Source organism: Odocoileus virginianus, chromosome 9 (assembly GCF_023699985.2).
Source record: "Odocoileus virginianus isolate 20LAN1187 ecotype Illinois chromosome 9, Ovbor_1.2, whole genome shotgun sequence".
In the NCBI taxonomy this organism is placed as follows: domain Eukaryota; kingdom Metazoa; phylum Chordata; class Mammalia; order Artiodactyla; family Cervidae; genus Odocoileus; species Odocoileus virginianus.
The window spans coordinates 70043584-70068179 of record NC_069682.1 but is presented as its reverse complement, the minus strand read 5'-3'; the positions used below and the strand labels follow the sequence as shown (position 1 = coordinate 70068179).

Sequence of the window (24596 nt, the reverse complement as noted above, 5' to 3'; positions counted from 1 at the left end):
TGAGCAAAGATCTGCGGCCGCGAATACAAAGGACACAGGCCTGATGTGTTGGACGAGTGGCCAGGGGCCGGCGTGGCGGCTTGGGGGTGGGGAGGGGAAGATGAGGTTGCAGAAGCGGGCAGAGGATGGGAGGCCTTCCCCTCGGGTCTGCTGAGGAGTTGGGATTAACCCTGTGAGGGCCTGGTCTGCTTTCTATGCTCAGGCCACCTCTGCGGCTGGATGGCGGCCTCCAGGCTGTAGGAGGAATTGGAAGCAGGGACACCAGTGAGGAGCCTCGTTAACTTTCGAAAAGGTGCTCCCTGTGGGCTGGGGTCCTCATGGGGACTTCCCAAAGGTGGCGGGCCTGGGCTGGCTCCTTGAAAGAGAGGCAGGATTTTAACAGTGGAGGGATCGTGTGCACGGCAGTGTTGGGCCGAAACCACTACAGAAGCAAGAAGATGCAGGAAGTCGATTCCCAGCAGGGTGCAGATGGCCCTGGTGTGGTGGTGATGGGGGCGGGGGGCGTGCGAACCATGGAGAGGGAATGCCTAGTGCCAGCAGGCCGGGTTGCCTGTGGGACTTAGCAGTCAGTCTCAAGCGGGAGTGGTTTTGCCCCACCCCCACCCCCCCACCCCTGCCACGTTAACAGTTGGCAACATCTGGAGACATTTTTGGTCATCCCAACTTGCGGGGAAGAGGTGCTTCAGACCCCTAGTGCACAACAACCAGGGATGCAGCTAAACATCCTCCCATGCACAGACAGGGCTTCTCCCAGCAAAGAATTATCTGGCCCCAAATAGCACTAATGCCACAGTTGGGAAGCCTTGGTATAGAGGAAGGAGCGTGGGCCTGGAGTTCTGTTAGAGGTGGGTTTGGTGCCCGCATGCTCCACTCTCTGGTCATGTGAAGGAGTCTGACGTGGGGAGCACAGGTTTCCAGAATTTCCCGAAGAGAACCACAGCCTCGGGTGTCCTTCAGGCCAGGCCTTGAGCCAGCTCCCACAAGGGGGAGGGGACCTGGTAAGCCAGGTTCCAGAGTACAGAACTGAGTGCTTTCCTTTCAGAAAGGACTGGGGGTGGGGGAGGTAAGATATGTCTGATAGGAAGGCTTCCAGAAGGAGGTGGTATTTCAGCGGGGAGGAGCATGGAGAAGGAGAGACACATGGATGGGGCCGCAGGTGGGTCACACTGGACCTGGGTCCGCCTGGTATCCCCCCCCACCCCAGCCTACCTGCTCTGGATGCTCATTAGGCTTGGCTGGATTGATAAGGAGGCAGGGCTTGGTTTCACTGGTTTTCTTTGGCAGAGACTTGAAGGCAGGCACCGCCTTTTTGGAAGTGGTTGTTAGAGGCTAAGGCACAGGAGGCATTAGTTTTCTGGTTCCTTTTCAATGCCTCCAAGACCAGATCATCCCCTGAAAATCACGTGCCCTCTCTAATCAAACCACATAGGGAGCACAGGGTGCCAGGTGGCCATAAGCTGTCGTGAACACCACGCCTGCTGTGTGCCCCACAGCCGGCTCTCAGGCCTGGCACACAAGTGATGACGGAGGAGTAGGGGAGCAGCCGAGTCTCGGGGGGTTCGTGGGGGCAGCACTCCCCCGGGAAGGGCCATCCGAGCTGATGATCAGTAGGACCCTCGGAGGAAGGAACGCAGGGTGTGCAGAGCGTTCGGCTCCCTGGGGCAGCAGGGAAGAGCCCTGCGTGTCCGGGGAGAGGAAGGCCCTGGGTGAGACAGGGCACCCAGAGCCCCGCCACGGGGCAGGCCTCCTTGGCCAGGGAGGGTCGCGGTCTCTGTGAGAGCCCCGGCAGCTGCTCTGACATGATCACATTTGCATTTTTAAAAGGTCACTTTGGTGCAAATTCATGGAAAAGAGCTCGGGGTGACAGGAGAGTGGAGGTGACAGGTTGCGGGGAGTCCCGCGGCCTGGTCAACCCCTGCTCCGTGCAGGCCAGGGCTGGGGTGGCTGCGTCGGGTCACCCAGCCCCTGCCACCGCCAACGGGTGCGACCCTTTTCCTCTTTCTAGTCTCAGCCCTGGGGTCCGGCAAGCTGCATCTGCCATTGATCATGGAGAGGGTCGGCCTGGGCCACCAGCCCCGAAGGTGAGGACAAGAGGACGGCACCTGGGGCTCCCCGGAGGATTGCAGATCATGGAAACGGCAGCCAGGAGGCGTGCTTGCTGAAAGTCGCCGGCCCAGCCCCGACCGGCCCTTCCCGCGGGGCTTCTTCCCGAGAGGTGGTTGCCGCCCCCACCGGCCAGCGTCCGCGGATGGGGAGGTGCGCCCCCGACGTGGCCTTCGTGTGGAGGGCGCTGCTGACCCTGGGGCTGGTGCTGCTCTACTACTGCTTCTCCATCGGCATCACCTTCTACAACAAGTGGCTGACCAAGGTGCGCGGGGGCCGCGGCGCCCCCTGATATTTAGCAGCAGGGAGGCACGGGCTTCAGCCAGCCAGCCTGGGAGCCAGTCCACACCCTTGGTGGGACAGGGCCTCGCCGGGGAGTCCCCTGAAATACCGGGATGGAGGGGCATCAGGAAAGGGGGAGACTGGGGAGTGAGCCGGGCAAACTTGGGTGTCAGAGGGCCCCTCAAACGCTGCAGAGCCCCCAGAGGCCCCTGAACCTGCAGCCAGGCCAGCAGGGAGGTGGGGGCCGGGGGCCGGGGTGGGCGCTCACGGAGGCACCCCGCTCTGTGCTTGGGCTCCCCAGAGCTTCCACTTCCCCCTCTTCATGACGATGCTGCACTTGGCCGTGATCTTCCTGTTCTCCGCCCTGTCCAGGGCCCTGGTTCAGTGCTCCAGCCACAGGGCCCGCGTGGTGCTGAGCTGGCCCGACTACCTCAGAAGAGTGGCTCCCACAGGTGCGCGCCTGCCTGTGGGCCGGAGGGAGGGGGCCGCTCGGAGGGGAAGGAAGGTGGGAAGCTGGGCCTGTCTGGGGTCCCTCCTCTCCTCGTCCTCCTCACCCCCGCTGCTGCCTCGTGGGTGGGATGCCGTGACTCAGCCTTCCCCACCCTTGAACACGTGCATCATGGCCTGGAGACAGTGGTCAGAGGGCGCATCACGGCCGGCCCCACGCCCGGGCACGGGAGCCCATGGAGCCCAGGGGAGGGCGCCAGCTGGGGGCCGCACGTGAAGGCTTCCGGGCGCGGGGGGCTGGGGGCTGAGACCTGGGGGGGCGCGGGTCCCCTCAGAGGCGAGGCTCCTCTGTGCCCGGGAGAGGCTTGGTGCGTGGGCAGGTCTGCGAGGGAACTGAAAGTGTCTTCAGAAGCTGAGGACTCGGCTTCGTAGCCGTAGCCGGGAGAGGAAGCGGAACTGAGAAGGCAGCCGGCTCAGATCCTGGAGGACCAAGTCCTGGGGCCGGGGGTGGGGGACAGTGTGGTTCATTCTGAGGGAGGCGGGAGCCAGTCTGCAGGGTTTCCAGTAGTGGGTCCTCAGGATCCGATGAACACCTGCTCCCTCATGGTAGGGGCGCGGCATTCCTAATATCCAACAAGTGGGAAGTTAGACAGTGGACTGTTGAACTAATGCTGGAGCAGCCCCCCTCCCCTTTAGCGGGGTGGGGCCAGGAGTTAACCCTTCTGTTGCTGGGTGGAAAAGACAGCTCCAGGAGGGCTCCTACCAGGGCGGGGTGTCCCACGGATGCCCCGTGTCTCCGCAGCACTGGCCACAGCGCTGGATGTGGGCCTGTCCAATTGGAGCTTCCTCTACATCACCGTCTCGCTGTGAGTCCCGGGCCCCTCTGGCCGTCTGTCCAGCAGGCGGGGGCGGGCGGGGGGCGGGGCTGCACCTCCCTGCCAGGACCCCCTGCCAGTGGGGAAGGAGGCACGGAGGGCAGAGGGAGCAGCTATCGCTTGTCTCAGATTCTGCACTTCAGCGAGCCCCGTGTGACTGCCCCCTCTTTCTCCATTTCTCTCTTCCCTCCTTAGTCCTAATCTCCACTAAACAGCAGGTAAATCACAGGACTCGGGAAGCTCAGTTACTTTTTCCCCTGGTGATAATCAGAGGCCTCCGAGTCGGAGATTCCTTCCGACTAAAGGTCGCTTGTCAACCCAGAAGACTCGGGCTGCCTTCCTTTGGTCTTTTGTATCCCGCGGGGCCTGCAGCCCTCAGGGAGGTCGGGGTCTCCCCTGGCCTCCTCCCACCCCCTGGTGGTGCCGCGTGGGCTCCTTTCCTGGCAGTAAGTCGGCATTGCCGGCTCCAGCAGTGCATCACGGGGACTTCTGCCCTTGCAGGTACACAATGACCAAGTCCTCAGCCGTCCTCTTCATCCTCATCTTCTCTCTGATCTTCAAGCTGGAGGAGCTGGTGAGGCCCCAGCTTTCCTTGCGTCCTGCCAGCCCCCACCGATGCTAAGAATAGAAAGAGGGAGCTGTGCGGTGGCTTGTCCCTGCCTGTGACCAAGGAGGCAAGCCCAGCTCAGTGGCGCTCCATCCCTGGGAACAGATCTGGGGCACTGCTGGAGAAGATTTAGGAACCGGTGTGGCAGGAGCAGTGACCGCGGGAGACGGGGTTCAAGGACACGGGGCTGGGGCAGTGGGTCCCTGGGGCTCCCTGCTGTGCAGCTGGAGCCCTTTGTTTGCTGGGTCCAGGGGGGCGGTGGGGCCATGTGGGGCCCTCAGACCGCTGCGGGACAGCACTACTGCCATGAGTCAGGGTCTGGGGTCTGTGCCAGCCGGGTGTCAGCCCTCGTAACCCTGAGGGGAAGGGACCAGCCAGGACCCCAGGGTGGGGCAGGTAGAAGGATGCCTTACTCCAGGGGCAGCCAAGATGGTCAGTGACCCCCAGACTCCCAAGTGTGATGAACTCGAGACCCGCCTCTCCCCGCCTCTGCTTTCAGCGCGCGGCGCTAGTCTTGGTGGTCCTGCTCATCGCCGGGGGCCTCTTCATGTTCACCTACAAGTCCACGCAGTTCAACATCGAGGGCTTCGCCTTGGTGCTGGGCGCCTCGTTCATCGGCGGCATTCGCTGGACCCTCACGCAGATGCTCCTGCAGAAGGCGGAACTTGGTGAGCCAGGGCCCAGGCCGCCAGGCAGGGTGGAGGCCGGCCGGGCCGGGCTCGAAGGCTCACTCATGTCACTTGTGCAGGACTCCAGAATCCCATCGACACCATGTTCCACCTGCAGCCACTCATGTTCCTGGGACTCTTCCCTCTCTTTGCCGTGTTTGAAGGTACGTGGGGGCATCTACCTCGGGGGACCTCGGCACAGACCTCTGGTCTCTGCTCAGAGCCCAGCACTGTGGTCGCTGCGGAGGTTCCAGAGATCAGTGATGGTCGTCCCGACCCTGGCAGTGCCTGGGCTGGGGGCTGGACAGACCCTTAAACCAATGGGGCTAGAATTTCGCAGGATAAATGTTACCGAGAAATCACATGTAAAACACACCAGGCAATATTGATGGTGAATGCACACAGCCCTAAGGTATACCAGGGCTGTTCTGATGGTTCTAAACACATTAATTCCTTTAATAGTCCCCCAAAACCCCACGTGCCAGTACTAGGACTGCTTCATCTTGCAGATAAAAGAAACTGCGGCAGAGAGAAGTCAAGATAGCCTTGCCCAAGGTCCCATAGCTCATATACAAGCCAGCCCCTGGCCCTGGCGTCCCTCTCTTAACCACGATGCCCTCTTTCTGTTAGTTTTGAACACAGAGTCATGAGTGATTCCAGAACGGTGGGGCAGAAAGGCAGGTTGAGCTTCCCAGACAGTGCATTTTTGGAGAATGAGTGGGATTTTGACCCCCCTGGTGGGGGCGGGCACCCCTGGAAGTGGGAACAAGAGGTTCAGACGTGGAGAGGTGTGTGGGATTGGCCTTGGCTGTTTCTCAGTCAGGCAGGCAGTGGGGGAGTGAGGAAGGGGTGGGTGGGCATTTCCTTCCCCCCTTTCCCCCTCCCCTCCCAGGGAAGAGTTAGAAGGATGTGTATAGCCTAGGCTAGGCCAGGGCGGGGGGGTGGGGGAGGGCCACCATGTTCCTCTCCCTGATGCTTTGGAATTGGTCTTCGTCCCCTGTCTGTTTATCCTTCCTCCCAGGGTCCCTTCTGCTCTCAGGGTCATTACAGAGAATTCTGTCCCACATCCATTTAAGTTTCAAGCAGTGAAGCGTCTCAGACCTCTCGGAGAAGATTATTCTGCAGCCCCGTTGTCCAGGAAACTTGTGTTCTGCAACCTCCTTTTTTTTTCTTCCCCTTTTAAAATCTCTCTCCATCCTTTCCTTATGCCCCTCACCAAGCACCACACTCTCCCTCCCTTCCCGGGTGTTTACACCATTTCCCCATCTCTGCAAACCCTCACCCGAGAGCCCCTGGTAGTCATCACTTAGCAAAGCTGCATGGATTTAGCTTCTTTAATCTTTTCTGGTAAATTAATCCCCCAAGCGCCTTCATTACTTATGTTGCTCTTCCCCGAATTCCCTTCAATTTGCCAACGCCTTTGCAGTGCTGCTGAGCCTAGCGCCAAACAAGATGTCCTGCGTCGGAAGGCTCTGTGCCCAGGGGGCTCTGATATTCTGCATCTCCTTGGTGTTTCCCTCCAGAACCCTCACAGGGCTCGGCCAGCCTCCTGCTCCCACGAGTGTCCATTTGCCAAGTCTGGGGCTCACCTTCCCACCGGCTTCTACCCTCCAGGAGCCTTTCCTATTCTCTCGGGTGGGCAGTGCTGGAGGGCCAAGGGTCTTCCAAAAGTCTGGGCACAACTTGGTGTGTCGAGGCCTGTGAGGGTGTCTCTGGAACAAGGGGCCATGGTTTTGTCGTGTCTTTGAACGTGTGTTTACTTTTTGAGAACTGTTCAGCAAACTATACTGCCCGGTCTAGTCCCTGTCGTTTTGTCAGTGGGGAAACGGTGGTCCAGAAAAGGGTGCATGTCTCGGCCAAACCCCACAGCTCTGTAGTGAAATGGAGGTTTGTGTGGATGGAGTTTTGTCCCTGGACCCACCTGAAGTAGAGGGCCTCCTCCAGTGGCCCCGGGCACTGACAGTCCTCATGTAGCGGGTGCCCCGTCTCTCTTTGGCCCATGGGGTCTCACAGCTGCCAAAGCCACAGGAAGTCACCCCCCACCCCCCGCCGCCTCCTCCCCAGAGGCAGGTGGTACATGGGGTGTGAAGGAGCAAGGCGCTCCCACCTGATGCCCCTGCAATACCAGCCCCCAGCCTCCAGAGGCTCAGAAGCCTCCATCACTCCCTGTTAGGATCCCCGGCTTGTATCACCCCCGGGCTCCCTGGCCGCCGGCCCTGCTTCCCGTTTCCCCAAGTCCCCGGCCATCTGCGTGGGATTCTCTGATGCCTCCTGTCCTAGAACTCGGGGCCTCAGACAGGCGACAGGTGCAGGGAGGGTGGGGTGCAGCCGTGGCAAATCGCACCCGACGGCTGGGTGGGGTGAGGCCGCCCAGGCAGGCACACCCAGGACGTGGCGCCGCGCTCTCTCCCCCCCGTTGCTTCCAGGTCTCCATTTGTCCACATCTGAGAAAATCTTCCGTTTCCAGGACACAGGGCTGCTCCTGCGGGTGCTCGGGAGCCTCTTCCTTGGCGGGATTCTCGCCTTTGGTTTGGGCTTCTCTGAGTTCCTCCTGGTCTCCAGGACCTCCAGCCTCACTCTCTCCATCGCCGGCATTTTTAAGGTACAGTCTTGGAGGCCACCCCAGTCCTGTCTTAGAGGGGAGTTCCTCTCCGACGTGTGTCCTAGGTCCTGCTTCCCAGAGCCCTGCGGGGAAGAGATGGAAGTGCCTGTCTCACCTGGCAGCCCATCATCACCACGGCCTGGAGTGGGGGTGGGGGCGGGGGCAGCCCTGCTTCACACACGGGGAAACAGACATGAAGAGCTGCCCTCACCCAGGGATATACGGCTAGCAGGTGGCTGAGCTGACTCCACTAGGCCTGGGATATGTTTACATCTTACCAAGAAAGCCAACTCTGGTCATTAGGCAGCAGCCTGGAGTCAGGATTGAGAAGCCCCCAGTCAGACTTATCAGCATAGGGTTCTGTGCTTGGCAGTGATTGATTGACAGTGTCTGCCAGGAGCACAGTGAGGGATGGTTCTATCACGAAGGCCCTGTGGCTGCTGATCCTGCCTTTACCGCTGTCTAGCAGCCCCTAGCCGTCTCCTTGCATCACTTCTCCCCTTCCTCCCCCCATCATCACTCACTGCTTCCTGCTCGGGCCGTGGACAGGCAGACCCTGATCCTGGAGCACTGTTCCCTGAAACCAGCCAGACAGGGCTCCCCCAGGGTCTCGCCCACCCAGTGATGACTTGTGAGCCGTGTTTCTCAGGATGAGTCATCTGATCAGTGCCCTTTGCACCCAGTGCTTATGAAGAACCCCGTGACCAGTGTGACTGCACCCCACCCCCGCCCCAGCAGCAGAGGCTCTCCGAGCACAGGTGCTTCTGGAAGGGCAGCTGTCCTTCCTGCCTGTGGATGTGGCCGCGGACTCGATACCATGTCCCCAGCCTGGATTCGGCCTGCCTCTTCCAGCCCAGACAGAATTCTGTGAAGAGCAGCTCCCCTCTGCCCACAGTAACAGAGCAGGGCAGGCCTCAGGCTGGCCCCGAGCTCAGGGAGGCTTCCCCCTTTGTGCTGCAGGGAGTTGGGCAGGTCAGGCTCTCCCCTGCAGTGTGACGGTGCCCCCCAGCCCCACCTTCCTTGCCAAGGAGCTCCACACACACACACCCTCCCCGCCCCCCGGCCCTGAGCACGCCCCCTTCCTGCCTCTCTTCCTGCAGGAAGTCTGCACTTTGCTGTTGGCAGCACATCTGCTCGGTGACCAGATCAGCCTCCTGAACTGGCTGGGCTTCGCCCTCTGCCTCTCAGGAATCTCTCTGCACATCGCCCTGAAAGCCCTGCACGCCAGAGGTACCCGGAGCCCCCTTTTGGAGTTCTGTCTTCTGATGACCCTCTCCCCCTGGATTTCCCCTCTACCCATCCCTGCTGGGAGGAGGCAGGTGGCTCTCGACACCCCTCCCCAACTCCCCTGCCAGGGCATTTGCAGTCTGGTCTGCTCCGTTCAGCTGCCCCACGCCCTGGCCAGTCCTCTGATTTAGGGAGTTTGCTTGGTGATTCGGCCACCGCCACTCTGAGAAGTCATGGGGGTCATCTCCAGGGAGCGGGTGGGGGCCTAGGTCCCTCGGCAGGCTCTCCCTTCAGGCCGGGGCAGACAGACCCTTGCTGGGTATGTGACGTGGCTGTCTCTGTCCCCAGGCGACGGCGCCCCTAAGCCCCTGAAAGGGCTGGGCTCCAACCCCGACCTGGAGCTGCTGCTCCGGAGCAGCCAGCCAGAGGATGAGGACAACGAGGAGGAGGAATACTTCGTGGCCCAGGGGCAGCAGTGAGCAGCCAGGGGACCAGTCGGCGGCTCGGGGACCTGGGTGGTTCCTCCCGGCCGTCAGGCAGCAGCAGGCCCGGCGTCTCCCGGGCCGGGCCTCGGAGGGCACGTGACCGGTGGTGGGGCCGGGGCAGAAAGCTGGTGCGCTGGGTTGGCACCAGGCCAGCCTCGGGCCTGGCTGGAGCGGGGGCCCAGCGGCACTGGTGTCGCGACAGGAGCAGGGGGTGGGCTGTCTCAGCCACTTGCTGGGCTCTGAGAGCCAGGATGGTGATTTTAGAGAGAAGACAGGTTTCCGGGGGCCTGGGCTTGAACTGTAGTGCAGTTAGGGACGGGAGTTGAGGACGCTGGGGCCCCCCTCACCTGGAGAGTGTCATTTCTCTGCAAGCAGACCTATTTATAGCTTGGAAATAAAGGGTTTCCTGTCCACTGGCCACCTTGTGTTGCCTGGAGGTGTGGGGGCGGGGGCCCGGCCTCTCCTCCTCCGCCTCCTTCAGCAGACTCGCCCTTACTCCAGGCCATCTGGGTCTCTCTTCTCCAGTCAGAGCCCCAGGGCCCTCTCTTGGGGCCCTGCTGCATCTGCAGGCAGCAAAGAACAGGTACTGAGTTTCATATTCTGGAGACTCCAGTGTTTTCACAGCCTGATTTAAATATTGACTCGTCATTCACTGTGTGACCTTAAGCAAATTACCTAACCTCTCTGAACCGCAGTCTTTCCGTCTGTGGAATGGGGATTATGGTTTTCTCGGAGTTGTTCTGAGGACTGAGTCAATGTTGGTAGCAGATCAAATGTTATTTACGCACATATTCTGAAAGATCTTTGACAACCATGGGGCTAAGACTAAGTAGGCAGGCGTGCTAAAATTCACGGCCAGTGCTGTGTGTCTGCAGACATGTATGGAAGGGTATGGGCCTCTGGGACCTGGGCCTTACGCCCACCTGCCTTGAACAGGTCCCGCCTGCCCACTAGTCTGCCGTCTTCTTTACAAGATAGGGAGGAGGTGAGATGCGGCCTCTCCTCTGCATGGCTGCCCTCCCTGGGCGCGGGCAGGCGGGTGCTCCTTCGGGCCCCAGTGCGCCCAGCACTCACAGCAGGTGGCGCCACCACACCAGACTTCAGCTCCCCGCCCATCGCCAGGCACGTCCAAACCCAGGCAGAGTCGGGAGGAGGACCCACCTCGGTGCCTCCAGGTAGAGGGACTTGTTAGGAGTTGGTCTAATCAGATCAGAGCCACAACAGCCCCACCCGCCAAGCCCAGGAGAACGTTAATATTTTAGAAACAGGTCGACAGACTTTCTCCGTGAAGGACCAGATAGTAAATGTACTCCGTTCAGGGGCCATATGGTCCCTGTCGCAGCTCCTCAAGTCTGCCTTTGTGGCAGGAAAGCAACCACAGACAGATACAGAAGCAAAAGGGCGGGGCCACATTCCAGGGAACGCTTCCTGCAAAACCAGGATTCCACCTGCATGCTGCAGTTTGCCAGCCCCTGCTGTAGAAGATGCCTTAAGAACGACGTAAGTCCCACACTCAGTCTTACGACTAGGGAAACTGAGGCCCAGGAGGGGGCAGTGCGTAGCCTGAGGCCCCCAGAGCTTCTGGGCCCAGGAGGAATTAGAATCGAGGTCTCCTGCCGCCAGCTCAGCTTCACAACGCAGACTTCTCCCGCAAGTGGAGGTGTGACACCCAGGGCTCCCCTGAGGTGGTGTCTTATCTGGTTGCTGCACCTCCACCCCCCGCCCTCGGATTCTGTGGGCTCAGAAGGTAGGATTAAAGGAAGCTCATGCTCCACACCACTGACGTGGGGAAAGCCAGCAGACAGGAGGGGCCGGGGCCCCTGCTGGGAGAACCTGCTTGGGATGCAGGATGCTTGGGCAGTGGGGAGAGGCTGCCAGAGCCCCGCTGGCTCAGGTGGATGAGAGCTTCCTGTCTGCTCCCCGCTCCATCTCCCTCTCCCCGCACAGGGAGCAAGTGCTATCTGGTGCAGTAATTACAGGGTGCAGAGCGGGGGGCCCCACTATCAGCACGTTGGGTTCAGTGGCAGCCCCTCACTTAGCAGCAATTACCAGCCAAGCCTAGAGGAGGGCTCCCCTCTCCTCCTCCCCCTACCGGGCCCACCCAGTCGCCTGGCCTCCCAGGTCAGACAGCGTCCCCCTCAGCTCTGAGCCCTGGGAGCACCCATGCTGTCTGCAGCTATTGCATCTCAGGGCTGCAGTGTCGCCATGGTAACTCCATTGCGCACACAGGTTGAAGGAAGCTGAGGATGTGACTTGTCTCCAAGGCTGTGGCGTCTGTCCCCATGAAGCCTCCAGCTCCAGTGCTTCTGCTGAGGAAGGGGGAGGGGAGGAGGGCTGACCCACAGGTTCGAGTTTTAAGTGCTTACATGCCCACTGCCTCTCCAGGGGCCTACAGTGGGAGGAAGGTTAATGCCCCCAATATATGAGCCTGTCTGCAGTTGGGGGCGTGGTAAGGATGAGAACAAGCTGGAGTTTGCCTGTGGGAGAAAGCTGAGATATCAGGCTGGACCGGGAATACCCTCATCTTCCTTCTGGTGCCTTCTCTGCCAGGAGAGCTCAGGGGATCACGTCTTACCCGTTAACAGTCCATTCTGCTGAGAAAAACCGAGAAATTCCAGTGGCTTGACAGTGAGTTCCACGGCACCAAGAGAATTGTCTTTGTGGAACTTGCCACAGCTTGCTGCATCATGGACTAAGACTGAGTGGGGTCCCCTATTTGAAATCCAGAGAGCTGAGAGTGGGGACCCCCAGATCATCTATTGGGGCCGACAGCATTTGGTGAGCACTGGCCACATGCTGGACACTGCTGGACCTGGGACAGAGACGTGTGTCCTTGGAGAGACGGCAGATGGGGCCATCATTTCTCCTGTCCAGGGAAGTGTTGAGGCGCAGTGGCTGAAGGAAACGGGGAGGAGAACACAGTGGACATTCACCAGGCACCTTCTAAGCCTCACATCCGTCATTAAATCGCTAACAACCCCAATACAGTCAAAATTGATTGTACCTATTTTCATTGCTGTGGAAACTGAGCTCATAGACATCGAGCATGATAGTGCCTAAGAAGGCAGCCTCAGGACTCCACCAGACCTGGGTTCACATCCCCCCTTGGCCCTGGGATCAGCTGTGTGTCTCGGGCATGCCGCTGATCCCCTCTGAGCCCATGTCCTTTTCTGTAAAGATGGAATAATAATATATATCTCTTAGCGAGAGATGATGTTTGTGATGATGAAGATGTTGTGAAGATGAACTCGTGTATGTAAAGCAGTTAACACATACGGGGGACACAGTAATAACCATTCAGCAAACGTCAGCCATGGGGATGCGACACATAACTTGCCTGGATGACAAAGCAAGTGAGTGGCAGAGCAAACATTGAGGTCCTGGCCTTTCGAGGTCACTGTCCCTGCTGCTATGCCTGGGACAATGGAGACACTTGACAGATGTTTGTTTCATGAAGGAATTTCCAACAGTGGAAACTGAAGTGAGGTTTTCCCCAGGTTCCGAGGACTAGTCTAGCTTCTAGATAATCTGCTGAACAAGAAAAGTCTGTGCCCTCACCATCACCCATCCCTGCTGGCCTCCCAGCCATCCCCTTGAGCCTCCATCCTAACCACACAGCCTTGACATCAGCCGGGCCCCTTTGACCTTGTTTCATAGTAACCAATTAGCTTGACTTCTGTTCCCATGGTTATGCACAGTTTCGTTGGCAACTAGTACATTTCCCCAGAAACAGGCCCACAAGCCCTAGTCCGGCTGGCATCCTGCTGATGGGTTCATCTTTTTCTCCTGGATATCTGATGAGAACTCTCCTGCTGGGCCAACAGAGGGACAGAACAGAGAAGCAGGAGGAAATGCATTCAAATGCATTCAGTAACTGTTTCTGGAGCTAGTCCCCCCATGCCCTGCCCAGTGAGAGCTGCTGGAGATACACAAGGCGTTATAGATGCTGTTGCTGTCCTCAAGAAACTTCTGCAGGGCTTTTAAATCTAATGGGTTCCCTGGGAAGTATACCCAGAGGTAAAGATTGAAGTCCAAGATGTTATTTAGAGAGGGGGCTTGGAAAAACACCTGCGGAAGGGAGGCAACTGGAGGCAGGTTTCAGCGGAGGAAGAAGTCAAGCTTCAAGGCATGTGTGACAAAGGCCTCAGTCAACCCCGTGGGGAGCTTTGGAGCTGGGATGACCCTGCAGAGCTGTCCCAAGCCAGGGTGAGAGAGGTTCAGGCCTTTGCGCTTCCACACTGGTCTGTTGCTGGAATTGAGTCTACCCTGGAAGGTGGCATAGCCTTGGATGAGGCAGTTTTCTTCCAATCAAGGCAGCCCTCCAAAGAGGGCTGACCATCCCTCCAGCCACACTCCCAGGGGCTCGTGGAGTAAGTCTTTCATTCCCAAAGGGTGACCTGCAGCCTATCACAGCATCCACCACATGTCTAGCCCAAGGTCACTCACCTCCCTCGACCCCAAGCACGGCCAGGAGCCCTCGTGGCGGGGCTCACACCTCGCAGTGCCCGCCTTCCGCTTGTCTGCTCTGCCGATGACCATGGATTCCTGAAGAGGAAAGCAACATCTGACATGTTCCTTCATTTTCTTGGGGGAGGGTTTCTTACCTCCCCCCCCCCCCCCCGCAAAGATTAAGAACCACTAGTCCAAGGAAAGCCAGACTTATCCAAAACTTCAAAACATCATCAGAGATGCTCACTATTAGTGCTCAGTGAATACGAGTGGATGGATGATGGATGGGTGGATGGATAAATGGGCGGATGGATAGATGCCATAACAAGATGGTGTGGAAGGTAGAGAAAAAGGAGCGACCAATTCTGCCTGGGGCAGGAGGAGAGCAAAGATCCCCAGGAGCAGCTGTCCCTTTTGAAGTGAGCCTTGAAGACTGGATAGGAGTTGCCAAGCAGACGAAAGGAGACAGGCTGGGGGGAGAGCAGACGCAGGCCCAGGTGTGAGCGAACGGGGGATGGTGCGTTTCACCACCACGGGAATTAGCTCTCTGTGGGAGGTCACAGGTGCACACGGGTAAGGGGGGGGTCTTCTCCTTTGAAAAGCCCCCAGGTTCCAAGGAGGTGTCTTGATAGGAATTGCTCAGGTTGTTCTTCAACAGGCAAGTATCTCTTCTCCTCCATGCTGCCAACACTTTATCTCCAGGTGGGAGGGTAGGGGAGGTCCTAAAGATAACCCCACCCAAGCGAAGGGCATCTGGTCATTTACCCCATCTTTTCCCATCTTTTTTCGCCTCTGCAGTCCATGCCTGGGAGGTCAGTGTTACCAGTCGCCCCACTTTGCAGAGGAGAAACAGGCTCCCGGGACCAAGTTACTCGCCCAAGATCACTCCCCTCCCTCGCCCCCAAGCGAAGCCAGGAGCCCTCACGGCAGGGCTTTCCACACATCTCTGCTCTGCAGCTCTCTACTAGGATGCCAGGAGTCTTGCCAGCCTCCTGGGATTCCGCCCTTCTGGTTAGCGACAGGAAGGATTGCCCGCCGCAGGGGGACCAATGGCCTGGGGGCAACCGCATTCTGCTGTCCATGTTTTGCTCTGGGAGGAATCCCCCACTGAGCCAAAGCCTCCGTCCTGTTCCAGGGCTGCCCCATGAATTAAACATGCCCCCGTGGTTAACTCAGTAATGCTTTTATTAATAGTTAATTACTCAATGCGCACTGGGGAAATGAGGCTCACTCCGGCCTCTTAAATTAAGGCAGTGATCTCGTGAAAGAAGCCAATGGGTGTTCATTACCCCCTCTGTCGCCGCACCCCCTGGCTGGCCATTTAGCAGCGCTAAACGACGGGGGCGGGCGAGGTGCGGGGGGACCTTCTCCGGGTGGAGGTGGGAAGCAGCGGATGAACTCACCCCGGTTTCCTCGGTGGAAGGGCCTGGGCTGGGTGTGGCGAGACCTGTCGATGTAACGCGCTGGCGCCTGTCATCGGCCTGTGTTCCTTGTCGCTGCGAGGGACTCGGCGAGGGCCCCCAGGGACTCCGGCCCGGGGCAGGGCCCCCTGTCCCAGGCCGGGAGAAGCAGGTCTCTGGCATCCGCCTGAGAGCCGCCGACTCCCTCCCCCACGCAGTCTTTCTCATTTCAGCCGTGTCAGGCTTCCCCGGCTGGGTTTTTGTTGTGGCTGAAGCCAATTTCCCCCCCTGATTTTGCGGCTGAGCTGGAGAAGGGGCTCGTGCTAACCTGGTTTCGCTTTTCTAAATTTAACTTTCTCACATGCTTTGTTACCCCAGAGACAGAAGCCCCTCTGTTTATCTTCCTGGAAAATGATAGCCAGCCTCTGCTTTGAACCTACTACGTGCCAGGAGGGGCCCCGCCCGCCCTGGTTTCTGTCGGATTCGTTCTCAGGTTCAGCAGTGCCTTGGGGTCAGTGACTGTGCTTCCCTGGGTCTCCATTTCTTCATGTGAAAATGGAGATCATAACACTGCCTGCGCCTGGAGTTACCCTGATGATTAAATGAAGTAATAGATGTAAAATACTTTGAATACTGCTGAATATATAGTAAGTTCTCTCTAAGGGGCAGCTATTATTATTATCTCTACAACTGCGCTGCCATTTTACAGATGAGCCAAGTGAGGTTTTAAATCTTTGTTTTGATCTGTTTGAGGATGCTGGACCCAGAACTTCATGTGGCCAACACTCATCACTTCCCTTCTGTGGAGGCCAAGCTAGGTGTCAGTCTCTCCTCCAGAAAGGCACACTGGCCAAGTCCCAGCAGCCAGGAAAGATGTGTCCCTGCCTGTGACGCAGAGCCCTGCCAAGGCGGTCTGGGCTGAGACACAGGAGCACAGACGCTGTTGCTGCGCCAGCTTGGGTTCAAATCCTGGCACACCCACTGGCTGTCACGTCCATCCCTGCAGCCCCAGCTTTCACTTTGGGCAAAATGGGATCCTGGTATCACCTACCTCCTTGCACGGTCATAAGGATTTCTGCTTAAAAGTGCCTGATGCCCCGTAGCCTTCTCCGAGAGCTGCCTGCACCTTGGGCTCACAAAAAAACCTCCCTCCCGAGGTCGTTGGAGGCCCTCATGGAGATGATGGCATCCAACTGCCTTCAAGGAAACTGTGCAAGAGGCAAGCTACTGGTGTTCTCTGCTCAAAGGCGGAGAGTTTTGGAGAGCCTCCGAGGTTAAACAGGCTTCCCAGGTAGCTAGGTGGTAAAGAATCCACCTGCCATTGCAGGAGACACAGGAGATGCAGGCTTGATCCCTGGATCAGGAAGATCCCCTGGGAGAGGAAATTGCAACCCACTCCAGTAGGCTTGCCTGAAAAATTCCACGGACAGAGGAACCTGGTGGGCTACAGTCCAGGAGGTCACAAAGAGTCGGGCACTGCTGAGGCCCGAGCATGCATGCCGAGGTTAAACACTCGAGGTTAAAACCCCACAGATGCCTGGCCTGATGAGGATTCTCCTGGGACTAGTGACACAGAGGGTTGGGAACAGGTGGCCTTCTGAAACCCACTCAGGCCACGAATTGCCTTGCAGGCGAAGGTCAGCCTCTCTTCTGTGAGCCCGCCTCCAAACTGCCAGAGCCACACACACAGGCAAGGAGTCCGGGCAGGAGCTTGACGAGTGCGGCTCCAGGTTCATCTATAATATGTGGCGTCAGATTTAAATGTCACTGCTGCAGGCAGCTGACCCAGGTCCCCAAACAATGGGCCATGAGGGCCGCCTTCGCCGCCTCTTCATCTTCCTGGCGGTGGCTGACCAAAGGGAGGGAGATTTGGTTTCTTAAAAAACTAAACAGTTGTTGAGCACTCTGGCGTTGCCTGGGCAACAGCCTAGGGGGAGAGAGAAGCATCTTATTGTTTAAAGTTATTCTTGCTCGATTTCAAAGAGTTGTTCTGAAAAGACCGGAATCCTCCAAGCAGCCAGGTTGGTCCTCTCTCTCTCTTTCTTCCTCTCTCGCCCCTGACCCGGCCGGCCATGCAATCCTGGCTCCTATCCTCCGTCAGCCCCCAGCCCTGTGTTCCCAACTGGGGGCTGTGGGAGGGGTCCTGGCCATGCTGGACATCAGGGCCCGGGAGACAATTCCCTCCTGTCCCCCGTGTGTTCACCCCCCGGCCCAGGGGCGTCGTGTGGAATAAACACACAAGTACCAGGCCAGCAAGGAGGATCCCTGCCCCTCAACTCCACGGGCTGTTTTTCCAGCCACCCGACCTGCGATACGGACATGAGTTTGACTCTGTGACTCAGGAGTCAGCTCACAGAGGTGCCTGAACTTGGTGGGGTGGGGGCGGGAGAAGTCCCGGCCATATAACCCAGAGGTGGGCATCTCAGTTCTCAGGCTCAGCCTGGGCAAGACCAAGGTGACTCTTGTGCCAGGTCATTGCTCAGGAGCCAGGGCTGAGTGTAGCCCCATGCCCCTCTACCCTTTGAGTGACACTGTTTTGGAATTGTTTACGCGTCTCTCTTCCCCATGAGACTGTCAACTCCCTGACAGCATAGCCGCATCTATTCATCTCTGTGAATTCTTGTAAGCTGCCTCAAATCCTTTCAGGAGCAAGGCAAATTCTGACAATTTAGATGAGACAAACACATATTTTTAATTAAAACTGTTTAGATAGTGAATACATACATACAATGCAAAATTCAAAGTTCAAAAGGAATGAATACCCATGTCTCCTGCTGCCCTGTCTCCCTCTATGGTGACAGCCATGGTTTTCTTATGATGTTTCCTTCCAGAGAGATCCTACTCATATAGAGGCAAATGGGCATCACATAAAATATATTAGTCACATCTCTAGCTCCTGTGTCTAGCACAAGACCCAGAATACATAGATGCTTGATAAAAGTATGTCAGATAGCTGGACATACAAATGGATGGATGGATGGAGGGAGGGAGGGTTGGGTATTGCATGTATGGATGGATGGTTGGTGGATGGATGGATGGGTGGGTGGGTGGATAGATGGATGGACTGATGGATGACTGGATGGATAGAGGGATAGACTGATGGATAATTGGATGGATGGTTGGGCGGATGGATGGATGGATGATTAGATGGATGAATGGATGGATGGATAGTTGGATGGGTGGGTGTAGCTCTTGTACTGTTAGTTCCCTTTTCCCCCAGATATCTGAGTTCCCTGACCAGGAGTTCCTTGAGAGAAACATGGAGACCCAGCATCAGACCCATTGGCCTGTGTTCAGATGGAGACATTTAATAGGTAGTTGGATTGTGGCTGTATCAGTTGGCGTCTTATTTGACTGCTAATAACAGAGATCTAACTACAATGGCTTGAGTCCATGAAGGTTTTCTTTTTCTTTGACGAGTTTGATAGGGATTCAGCCCTCAATGATACCAGAGTTTGACGAGTTTGATAGAGCCCTCAATGATACCAGAGTTTGACGAGTTTGATAGAGCCCTCAATGATACCAGAGTTGGGAAAAATGAACAGGGAGGAGGCACTTTCCTCTTATCACTCTCCACTGCAGGACTTCACCCATTTGGGACCACAGACCTCTGGGCCTCTGGTGAAGCCTATGGACTCCTTCCCAGAATAGCCTTTTTAAATACATAAAAGATACATAGAATTATGAAAGAAGCCAATTACTGAAATAGGGAGGTGCTCGTGGTAAAGAACCCACCTGCAAATGCAGGAGACATAAGAGATGCAGGTTCAAACCCTCAGTTGGAGAGATCCCCTGGAGGAGGGCATGGCAAACTCCAGTATTCTTGCCTGGAGAATCCCATGGGCAGAGGAACCTGGTGAGCTACAGTCCAGAGGGTCGCAGAGTCAAACACAACTGAAGCGACGTAGCAAACTGAAATAGAGTTTTCAAAATATTTACAAATGTGTGATACAGCCCTATAGGTGCTTCTCTATTAACGCACTAGATAACAAGATCTAGTGACACCTCTATTAACTCCCACAATTTTGAAGTGCTGATGAGTGTCAATGATATTTTAAAATGTCTGCAACCGCTGTAATGTGATAGGATATATCTGATTTCTGCTAGTGACAAAGTCACAGCATTGCCAGTACTACACGATGTACTGCCCACACTTATAATTGAGGAGAAATGCTATATTTCATGAAACGAGTGAAATAAAAATGTAAATTTCCCCCTTTTGATTTCACTGACCCTCTGAATTCTGTCTGCAGCTCCCTTGGAAGAGTCTGGTTTGTTTTGATTTTGGTTTTCTTGAAAGCCCTTTTCTCTGTCTGACACTACATATTTATTTATTAATAACTTGCTGACTGTCAGGTCTGTCCAGGAGGGCAGGGGTTTTATCTGTTCTACTACTGTATCTCCAGGATGTAGAGCACTGCCAGGCACATAAGGGATCAATACCTATGTATTTTTAAAATAAAACAAGCAGGGGATGAGGCTAGAGAGACTGGGATGCTGGAGGCAGAGCTGAGGGACCTTGAAGGCCACACTCAGGCATGGCTGTGACCGGCGGTGATGGACTCACCCTGGAAGGAAGGATGCAAACTGGGGAGATGAGAGATGGCCCACGCTGCATTCCTGAGGCAGCTTTGTGAGAGAGGCGCGGCATCAGTGGTGAATGTCAGCAGCCACTTCACTCCCTACCTCCCGGCTCCTCCTTTGGCCCCACCCACCCAGATATTAAACAGGAACTTTGAAAAAGCGATCAGTTCCTCCATGTTTCCTGGGCAATAAAGACACATCAGGGATGCTTCTACTTGGCGGTCCATTGGCTAAGACTCCACACTCCCAATTCAGGGGGCCCAGTTTCAGCCCCTGGTCAGGGCATTAGATCCCACGTGTCACAAGCAAGACCTTTCACCAACTGAAAAAGGAAAGCCATACCAGGCAACAGGACTGGGCCCATGGAGCTAGGGAGGCAGGTGCGAGGCTGGACAGGTGGGAAGAGACTCTAAGGCAGCGTCTTCAGAGGGGCGCGCTGGTGTGTCAGACCCTGGAGTTGTTGAAGGGTCACGCCTCCCAGACAGCAGCTGGCTATTCAGAACCAGGGGTTTCCTAGCAACTTGAGAATCCCGGGAAAGGACAAACTTCTGGAATCAGCCTGCCTTCAGCCTCTTGCTCCTTAATTGCACGCGGTTGAACAGGTCACATAAACATTCTACACCTCTGTCTCCGCATCTTGAAAATGGGGAGAGGGGATTGAGGATTCAGTGGGGAAGGTGATGGATCTAAAGCAGCCAGCTCCATTCCAGGTGCGTGACTGACGCTCACAAACCACTGGCACTGCCAACACGTAGCAAATGATAGGACAATGGACCCTAGTCCCTCACTGCTCGCTTTCCTGAACGATCCACTTTATCGTCCAGCCCACAAATGGGGGTGAGGGGTGGGATGGTTGGATGATGGGAGGCAGGTACCAGAGGAAACGAGTCCTTGGTGGAGAGAAAACTCAAGTTCAGGAGTTAGGCAGATCTGAGTTAAAATCCACTGAACATCAATTTTGTCATCAGAAAACAAGGCTGGAACCTTCCTAGTGCGGTGAGGAGTGCTGGATACAAAGGATGTCGCAGCGAGCCCGTGAATACGTGATCATGGCCCCAGCCCCGTGCTGGGCGAGGAGGGGCAGAAACGAGAGGGATAATCCCCCGCTTGTTTCCAGAGGTCCACACTTTCAGAGCACTCTTTCACCCCCATCATTTCACTGGAGACTCACTTTCTCCCCTCACGAGGAACAGGACTGAGAGTTTGACCCTCATTTGACAAACGGGGGCACAAGAGCTCACGTGGTGATGGATTCAGGGAAACAATCTGCTCAAAGGTCACACAGCCAGTGAGACTTCGGGCTGGACACAAAGCCAGGTATCTCAGCCTGCGTCTCTTTTCGGCTCAGCCGCCTAGGCACAGCCGCTCAACGGAGACTCCCTGAGCTAAGCCCCCAAACATACGGCAATAAAGGAGCAGACAGGACTTCCGCCCTTGAGGAACTTGGACCCTGGTGGCAGAGGACACAGAGATCTCTTCCGAGGCTGCACCAATCCCAGGGAAGACCCGGGTCTGCTCACGGATGACAGACGCGGAAGCGCTCTGAGTCCAGAGTCATGGCATTGTGTGCCCACCTTGGGCAGTGAGCAGGAACGGAAGTCTTCTCTGCCTTCTGGGTTGAAATTCACTTGTTAACAAGCCCAGAGATTTGCACCAGGATCTCAGCATCAACAGGAGTCCTAAAATAAAGGGTTCCGTGGCCAGAGGCCTTCAGGAAAAGCTGCACGTCTCTCACCCTCTCTTGGGTCACCCTGCTCTGTATCGGACTCCACGTCCCTGAAAAGTCCTGCAGAAAGGAACCCTATTTAACTTGATGCTAACCAGACATGCTTAACCACGTCATACCCACTAATCTGGGACTATGCAGGCAGTGGGAAAGAGCACGGGGTTCTGGAGCCAGTGAGGTGGCCTGAAGCCCAGCCTTAGATATGATTAGTGCTTGGTAAACTGTGGAAACATAAAAACCCAGAAGAGGGGAAGTGACTTGCCCAAGGTCACTCAGCATCTGACCTTGAACCCAGGTCTCTACTCTGTTGATAATGTGTCCTTAGGGCATGTTACTTTGCTTCCCGTCGGACAGGGGCGGTTCAGACAACTGGCTGGGTGGGTATGATTGGAAACTACTAGACTAAGCAAGTGCTTTTACATAGATTACAGAAAGGTGCCTCTTTCTCTTGAATCCACAAAATATCATATGATGGCACACAGATGGATAAAGCATCGCATGGGCTGAATTTTAGCCCCCACTAGCTTCCTTGGCCAAGTATCCTTGTACAGGTTGCAACCTGTGCAACTGTACATGGCAACCCTTACTAGCCTTTTTCTCCTTCGTCCTCCTCTCTCCTTACACCCTTGTCCCCTTCACGGGAGCTGAACTGTCCCCTTAGGGTGCGAGCTGAAGCCGATATGGGAACAGCCATTACTGGGCTGAGCTACCCAAGCCCCAAAGGTGCTGACTCAGCAAACTTTAATTTATCTCACAGGCCAGGGGTGTGCGTGAAGCAATTAGTGAAATAATGGTTATGTCGCACTAAAAATTATTTATAGAGTCGCCGTGCACACAGCTGTGATTAAATTAGACAACCAGGGGGACTTTAAACTGCCAACGGAGCCGGCGTCCAAGGCCCCGGGCTCCAGCTGGCTGGGGTTGGGGTCGGATCACTCATCTCCTGCCCCGCAGGTGAGTCAACCCGGAGCCAGGCAGGGATGAGGAGGGTTTGCCAGGCAGGGGTGTGGCGAGGGATGTCCATCCCAGAGGGCCCGAGCTGCCAGGACCTTTGAAGATGAGCAAGGCAGAGGCTTTCATACATTTGAGGCTTAACAGCCCCTACGACTCTTTCGAAGAGTCTTCTGTCAAACCCCAGGGAGTGAAAGGGAGGTGGTCTGGGTGAATTAGGAAAGATGGGCCTGGAGACCTATGGACTTGACATCAACCCCAACTGTGGCCCCTAAGAGCCCAGAGACAAGCTGGAAACCAGAGATCAATTCAACCCTCTCTTCTTACAGCTGCAGATCTGAAGGCCAGAGATTCTGTCTCTTGTGTTCCTCAGGTGTCAGAGATCTTTGTTCCAGCCCTGGGTTCTGAGTGAGCCTTTACCCCCACCTGGACCTCCATGTAACCCGTGAGAGTTAGCGTTGGACACGGAACTTCTATAGGAAGGAACAGATATTTCAAGCACCTGTGGCATGCCGGATATTGTTTATATCTGTCCCTTATTCATGTTTATCTTTATAGTCTTATTTAGCTCTTTGCAATGTTTCAGGCTTCCCTGGTGGCTCAGATGGTAAAGAATCCACCTGCAATGCAAGAGACTTAGGTTTGATCCCTGGGTTGGGAAGATCCCCTGGAGAGCATAGCAACCCACTCCAGTATTCCTGCCTGGAGAATCCCATAGACAGAGGAGCCTGGTGGGCTACAGTCCTTGGGGTCACAAAGAGTCGGACACGACTGAGCAACTAAGCATAATGTTTCTGTGAGGTAAGGAATCTTTTCCCTCTTTATAGATAGAGAATCTGAGCTTCAGGGAGGTAAAGATATTCGCCCACAGCCACAGAGTAAGGGAGGGCAAAGCCATTTCTTTCTTTTTTTAAAAGAAAAAAAATGGTTGTATTATTTTGCGCTGTACTGGATCTTCATTGCTGCGAACCTGCTCTCTAGCGCGGTACACAAGCTTCTCATTGCAGTGGCTTCTCTGGTTGTGGAGCACGGGCTCCAGGGTGCGAGGGCTTCAGTAGCTGCAGCTCATGGACTCAGTAGTTACAACTCCTGGGCTCTAGAGCACAGGCTCAATCGCTGTGTCACAAAGGGTTAGCTGCTTTGCGACACGTGGGTTCTTCCAAGATCAGGGATCAAACCTGCGTCTCCTGCGTTGCCAAGAAGATTCTTTACCACTGAGCCACAAGGGACCCCAAAGCCATTCTCTTGCGGCCCATCCGGCTCCCACGGTGGGGCTTTGAGGGGCGCCTCCCGGATGCTGGTTGTGATGCCGGAAAGTGATAACAAGGCTTCCTTTACCCTGGAAACGGGGGCCAGACGCTGGACAGGATCGTCTTGTTCCGTCAGCAGCCCCATGGGCCCACATGGAGAAACTGAGTCACAGAGCACCCCCGGAAGGGCCCCCCAGGCTCACAGACGGCGAGCATCAGGGCGTTCATCAACAGCTCTCCGTCTCTGGCCGAGAGGCAGTCAGTACACCACAGATCTCTGCCCAAGACTGAAGCTGCCTCTGTGCCTCCCGGATTCTTTCAGGGGGCTGAAGGTACTGGAAGCCTAAGGGGTGGTGACCAGGATCTGGGGTGTGGGTTACAGTCCGGAGACCCTGCCTCCCAGCCTAGCACCAACCCAGGCCCCCATATCTCTGGCATTTCCATCCCTCCCCATCTGAGCTAAAGACGGGTGCAGAGCATTTCACCAGAGTTCTAGCCTCGGTCATCTTTTAGCAGCTGGAGTTCTTTCTGGACTCACTGGCCCTCCCTCCAAACAAGCTGCTGGAGGTGTAGGGCTGTGGAATGATGAATAGGGCGATGAGTTCAAGCCTTCTCGCCTACCCCAGTCTCCTCTCCCCCCTCCTCCTCGATCGCAGGCTTCCCCAGCACCCCGCCTCCCCTTTCTCTCCTTCACGTCCGCCCTCAGGTCCCTCCCTCCAATCAGCTTCCTGGCAAGCAGGACCAGCTCAGTCTCCAGATGTCTGCTGCCCTGGGGGCGCTCACTCACAGATCGCCAGGAACCCCACGCCTGGGACCCCCAGGAGGAGGGCTAGATAGGGGGAGGACGGAACTGAGAGAGGAGCCGGATGACCTGGGTGTCCCCCCATCTTCACTCGGGTCCCCCCTGCAGTGAGTAGCCTCTGACAGCGTAGGACGAGTG

The 24596-nt window shown here is 56.3% G+C and overlaps 1 protein-coding gene and 1 long non-coding RNA gene across 2 annotated transcripts; one reads left to right on the top strand and one right to left on the bottom strand.

Annotated features, from left to right (window-relative positions):
- The first annotated feature begins 2045 nt into the window (after positions 1 to 2045).
- SLC35C2 (solute carrier family 35 member C2) lies at positions 2046 to 9714 on the top strand. Its single transcript, XM_020887193.2, has 9 exons — positions 2046 to 2368; positions 2687 to 2837; positions 3635 to 3698; positions 4209 to 4281; positions 4814 to 4982; positions 5063 to 5146; positions 7409 to 7584; positions 8685 to 8814; positions 9160 to 9714. Exons 1-9 carry the CDS (start codon positions 2249 to 2251, stop codon positions 9288 to 9290), a joined length of 1098 nt encoding a protein of 365 aa, XP_020742852.1. The 5' UTR covers positions 2046 to 2248; the 3' UTR covers positions 9291 to 9714.
- Positions 9715 to 17818: 8104 nt separating this feature from the next.
- On the bottom strand, positions 17819 to 20280 carry LOC139036792 (uncharacterized). The gene is made up of 2 exons (XR_011489652.1): positions 20072 to 20280; positions 17819 to 19057 (listed from the first exon to the last, which is right to left on the bottom strand). It is a non-coding gene; the product is annotated as an uncharacterized lncRNA (long non-coding RNA).
- Between the last annotated feature and the right edge of the window lie 4316 nt (positions 20281 to 24596).

Excerpts from the sequence above, each read along its gene's own strand:
- SLC35C2 (XM_020887193.2), top strand. The coding sequence starts at position 2,249 with ATGGGGAGGTGCGCCCCCGACGTGGCCTTCGTGTGGAGGGCGCTGCTG. Across the intron at positions 2,369-2,686 it reads ACAACAAGTGGCTGACCAAG|AGCTTCCACTTCCCCCTCTT; the intron begins GTGCGCGGGGGC and ends TGGGCTCCCCAG. Across the intron at positions 2,838-3,634 it reads CAGAAGAGTGGCTCCCACAG|CACTGGCCACAGCGCTGGAT; the intron begins GTGCGCGCCTGC and ends GTGTCTCCGCAG.